This window comes from Gobio gobio (genome assembly GCF_949357685.1).
Source record: "Gobio gobio genome assembly, chromosome: 1".
NCBI lineage: Eukaryota > Metazoa > Chordata > Actinopteri > Cypriniformes > Gobionidae > Gobio > Gobio gobio.
The window spans coordinates 40,583,395-40,588,978 of NC_137097.1; the positions used below are offsets into that span (position 1 = coordinate 40,583,395).

At 35.1% G+C, this 5,584-nt stretch overlaps 1 protein-coding gene and 1 long non-coding RNA gene across 4 annotated transcripts in view; one reads left to right on the top strand and one right to left on the bottom strand.

Annotated features, from left to right (window-relative positions):
* The window catches only part of LOC307134195, a 4,789-nt gene extending 3,891 nt beyond the window's left edge, over positions 1-898 (bottom strand). Inside the window, exons 1-2 of one of the 2 annotated variants that reach the window (XR_013817528.1) lie at positions 758-898; positions 503-595 (exon numbers count right to left, since the gene is read on the bottom strand). This is a non-coding gene — a long non-coding RNA (uncharacterized lncRNA). Of the gene's footprint in view, positions 1-497; positions 596-757 lie in introns of both variants that reach the window. The other variant, XR_013817529.1, reaches the window with a different exon arrangement.
* Positions 1-2,854, top strand: part of ntn1b (netrin 1b) — a 73,291-nt gene extending 70,437 nt beyond the window's left edge. For both annotated transcript variants that reach the window (XM_079829712.1, XM_079829711.1), the window contains exon 7: positions 579-2,854. In XM_079829712.1, coding sequence (XP_079685838.1) covers positions 579-901 — 323 coding nt within the window. In that variant the 3' untranslated portion in view covers positions 902-2,854. The remainder of the gene's footprint in view (positions 1-578) is intronic.
* The last annotated feature ends 2,730 nt before the right edge of the window (positions 2,855-5,584 follow it).

Consider the following 5,584-nt stretch of genomic DNA (forward strand, 5'->3'; position numbering starts at 1 on the left):
ATGGATGGACGGACGGACGGACAGACGGATGGATGGATAGATAGATAACTGTGTGCGACATTTCGTTCTGATAGAGGTGGGTGGAGTTATGAGGTTTGACTGACAGTTTGAGGAGCCAATGGAGTTATGAGGTTTAGTCACAAGCTATTTTTATTATTTTTCATTGGTTCAATATTTGCGAAACCCAGACAGATGTGCCGATTGACCAATATAAATTATTTATTGATATTAGGTTTCTACCTGATATACAGTATGTATATGATTTGAATTTCTCAAATTAAAGTTGCTCAAGTAAAACTTTGAATTACTTTTACTTGAGTAAAAGTATACAGTACTACATTTTTAATGTAATTAAGTAAATGATATTCAATATGAAACATAGTGCAGTAAAAATTACAATATTATGTTTTGGAATGTTGTGAAGTAAAAGTTTTCCAAAGAAGAACACTGACAAAGTACATACTTGAAAAATAAAATGACTTGGAAAGTAAAAATACTTCACTACTGTCCGCCTCTGGTTAAAAGTGTCCTCATTTTGCTGTTCCCTGATCTTTTCATCTGATTGTTTCTCTCTGCAGCGGTCCAGGTTCACGTACTAAAGGGAGACAAGGCGGGGGAATGGTGGAAATTCACTATCAACATCATATCCGTCTATAAGCAGGGCGGACACCGCATTCGCAGAGGAGACCAGCTCCTGTGGGTCCGCGCTAAAGACGTGGCCTGCAAGTGCCACAAAATTAAACCCGGAAGGAAGTACCTGCTCATGGGCTCCGACGACGACGACTCCCGCGGTCAGAGCGGCGTGGTGGCGGACAAGGGCAGCCTGCTCATCCCGTGGAAAGACCTGTGGGCCCGTCGGCTTCGGAAATTCCAGCAGCGTGACAAGAGGGGGAAGTGCTAGAGGGGAAACACGGAGAGAATGAAGAACAGGAGAGAAGGAAAGACAAAATAATGAACCGAGCAGATTGATTGAGGATTGATCAGAACTGTGGTGAAGGACAACCACTTGTGCAGTTTTGCCTTCTGTCGTTTAGCGTTTTTTTGTTTTTTTTTTGTTGTTGTTCCCATCAAGATTTTATTTTTTCATATCTTCAATTTTGCAGAATTTGCACCTACTATTAAGTATACATATATGTAAAGTCGTTTATGTGTGATCTGGTGTCTCTTTATGATTTCTGTCTTTTCCCACAAATATAGAAAGAAACAAGCTACTGAGTCAATTTATCTACAGGAACGTTTCACTTCAGAAGAAGGGTGTTGGCGGTCGACATTTCAAAGTACAAAAGTCTGAGGGCACATTCAATATCTGGATTTAAAACCTGGAATTAGACATAATTGTAGAAATGTAAAACAAAGAAGAATTTAAATGACAATTTTTATAAATGATTTGACCTGTGGTGCACATTTGACTTGTTGCACATTTTGAATTGTTGCTATCCCAAACAGAAAATAAAGTAAGTGCAAAAAACAAAAATCCTCAGACTTTTGTGCCCCATTGTACATTATTTAGAGTTTTTATGAGAAGGCAGCATGCGTGATTATGATAAAACCATAATAGATACAGTACATAAGCAATACATGCCAAAATTAGATATAACATCCTTGACATTCCTTCCCCTCAGATAGAAAATCTATTGACAATACCTCACTGTTGCTGTTCAGAAGAATTGTGATTGGTTCAAATTTGCATGACATCATAATGATTATTTGGTGCCAAAAGCTATGCTGATACTTTTGGCCTTTGATACTTTGATAATTGTGCTGATCTTTAAAGTGTGAAGTTTTCCTTTTACTCCATAACTAGTTGTAGTATGAGTTTAGTTATACAAATAGAGTATTATTTTTTAACCACTTTATGATTTTTGATTTGGAAAAAAAGAAGCATATTTTTTATTATGAACAAGTTCCCTCTTCACTGTAGGTCACAATTGTAAGCAGAATCCTGTTATATTATTTCCCAGATATTGATCATGTAATCACAAAATTCCCCAAAAGTAGATTTCTTTTCATTAAGAGATATCAGAGAAGCTCACTGTCCTTCAGCGTGTCAAGACGACTAGAGTTTGATGAATTTTTAATGTTCTAGATACTAAATTTGAGTCACACTGCTAAGGTTTAGTGATACAGTGATCGAGGATATAACAAAACAATGAACTCAAGCCTGATCGGTCTTCATGGCTATGTTGACCAGTGTATGCAAACGCAAGGTTACATCCTACCAAAATAAATCTGATAAAATGGCTCTTATTATTTAGGTAAACAAACAATTTTTCTGTTATCACTTCTGTGGTACCTTTCTTTGCTCTGGTACTTTACTAAGGTGATATGCTCTACTGTTTTTGTATAGTTGTATAGTTTTTTTGTACAATATTTAGTAGATTATATTCACATGCAATTAACCATTTTTTATGCCATGAATATTCTCAAAAGGAATTTTAGATTTTCTTTGTTTACATGTGTTGATAGCGTAGAGAGAGGGTTGTACTGTCTATGTGACATGAAAATGCACGCACACACACACACACATTAACATTCAGATTCAGTGACTGTCCAGGCTGAACTTCTGACGACGAATATGAACTGAAAGTCAGCGACTATGGTTTATTAAAACTCACAGATGGTCTAGTTCGTTGGAGACTCTCTGACCTCACTTTAGACTTTGACCAGTTTTCCAGATATTTTGGAAAATGACTCTGAACAGATTTTTTTTTTTTTTTTATGAATACATTTACAATGTTCATGGTCCTCCTGTATATGATGTTTTACTGTGTACTTTGCAAAAGCTGTGTATTGTCCCGTAATGCATACTAATATATTATGATTCTCATAAATGAACATATTTAATGATACATGAACTCACATGGTGGTGTGTTTATTTTTGGTCCCAAATGATATTTGATGTATTTCATTTTTAAGTACAGACACTCATAACAAATAACAAACAAAAAAACAATGTCTATAAATAGCAGCAAAATCAATTCTAAGATGCAGTTATTTAATTGTATATATTTATAAATTCATTGCACATTATACACCCCAATTTTGTTCATATGAATGGACATAGTTAATAACTATAATTATATAATACTTATTATTAATATAATTATTATATTGAAATTATATAATTTAGTATTATTTATAATACTTATATATTTATTACTACTAATAATCATAATATATATATATATATATATATATATATATATATATATATATATATATATATATATAATATAATACTGTATAATATTATATAATATATAATACTTTTTTTTAAATTCTATTAGTAGTAATAGGACATCTTAAAAGTTATTTTGTTCCATCATGGCCAGAAAGAGACTACACAGATGAACACTCTAGGCTAATTTATCTGTACCAACTAAATGACAATAATAAAAAAAAATTTAACAATGCCAAAAGCCAAAATAGTAAGCCAAGTTAAATACAACCAAATACGTCAAGTGCTGCAAGGATGGAGAGCCTATTAAATGCGAAGCAAAGAGTTAGTGTGAACAATAAATGTCAAATGTAGGTAAAATACAGTTCTGTTTTTGCGACAAAACCCAGCAGCAGACGCGATAAGCTGCATCATCATTTACTTTGGCTCTCTGGACCTCAATAAAGACCAGAGCCTTTCAGAAGGGCTTCAGCATGTAAATGTCAGGGCTTGTGTATTTCAGCTCATAACTAACCCAGTGATATATCAAACAGGTAAAACAGACCACTGGTAACGGTGGGCACTTGGTGGTTCTTATTCAAATGAAAACCAAGCCATTTTCAGAAATATTCTGCAATAGCAGGTGTATAAAAGTAAAAGGCCTGTTTCTTAACAAGGAAGTAAAGTGGTGGATGTATGTGAATATACTGCTAAAGTTACGTCAATCAGTGTTAGGACAACCGATAACGACAGAGCATTTTAAACATATGACTAAATGGAAAGTGTACATTTCCAATAATTTTGGGAAGAACTGGCTAAATGCAAACTCCCCAGCCTGCTCTCAAAACATTTATCTTAGACACACTCCCACCATTGTGTCTCTGTTAACAGCCATCAGGCACCTCCTAAAACAACGGCTTCCGGTATGTCTGCAAGTGTGTGTAGGGCTGGAAAGGTCAAATTCAGATCACCCCAAGACATGATTACATCAGCACAAGCACCAAAGAGTGTACCCTGTTCTCAGAGCATCAACTGGGCCGTGTGCTGCTGGGACTGGAAGGATGGGTTAAGGGTTAAGGAAATGACTCCATAAGAATGCTCATTAAACTTCTTGAGGATAGTCAACATTGCCCATTTATTGTAGATCGCTTTAATTCGTGGACTGAAGGAGAAATGTTTAATTTGGTGTTTTCCATCTCGGATATATTATGAAGAATCTTTCCCTTTCTCTCTCAATAAAGATCCACCATTTAAATCTCTTTCAGTCCTGAGGGGCTCCTGGACTTTCATCCGCAGTATTAACTCTCAAAAAACTTCTCATGCAGTTTATTGAGTTTCCTTCATTCTTTCTTTTTTTTTGTTTTGGTAATGAATAAAGCGATTAAGCTAGTAATTATGCTATCATACTAGCAAATAAAGCCATCATGAAGACAAAAAAAATGGCCAAATTTCAAAATACTTGAGCAGAAGTACAGACACCCTGATGAAATATTACTCAAGTTCAAATATAAGTAACAAAAGAATATGTTATATACAATTTTTATTGCATTTTATGAACCCTTGATTCAAATCTTCAAATATCAAATTTAACCCCCATGTTTTCCTCATGGGGACCAAAAAAATGTCCCAACACAGACAATGATTTTAGATATTGCCATCTTTGTGGGGACATTGTGCCCTCGTAGGTTTCACCTGGACCACATACACACACACACACATACATACACACACACACACACACACACACACACAGACATGTCATTCATGATATCTTCCAAAGATTTTTGAATTTTGGCACCATTTTTCTCTACAGGGAGTGCAGAATTATTAGGCACGTTGATTTTCTGATCATATTTTTTTTCCAGGCACATTTGACCAATTCCAAACCACAGTAATCCTAATAACTACTATTGATTTAGTATTTAATAATGTATAAGTGATATATAATTTTTCATGAAGGCTGGAAATGAAAATCACCTTATATTCAGGTGTGCAGAATTATTAGGCATGTTTTCTTTTACAGATAAATTGAGCCAAAAAAGAGATTTAACTCAGACTGAAAAGTCAAAAAGTATTAAATGCCCATGAGAAGGATGCAATACTAATGCAATACTAGACATTGCAGTTAAGGCGTGACCATTGGACAGTGAAATGCTCTTTGGGTCAGCAGGATCTGACAAAAACATGTGGTGAAGAAAAGACACCTGTTAACTGCAAAAGAATTAAGAATTAAGGTGAAGAATTAAGGGTGAAACCATCAGGAACCCTTTAGTCTCCAGCGCCACCATTTTCCAGAGCTGCAACCTACCTGGAGTCTCCAGAAGTGCAAGGTGTCAGGATCTCAGAGACTTCAGTTAGGTAAAGAATCCTAAAAAATGACCCCCACTAAATAAGAATCATAAGCTGAAGTGTTGTAAAATACATGAA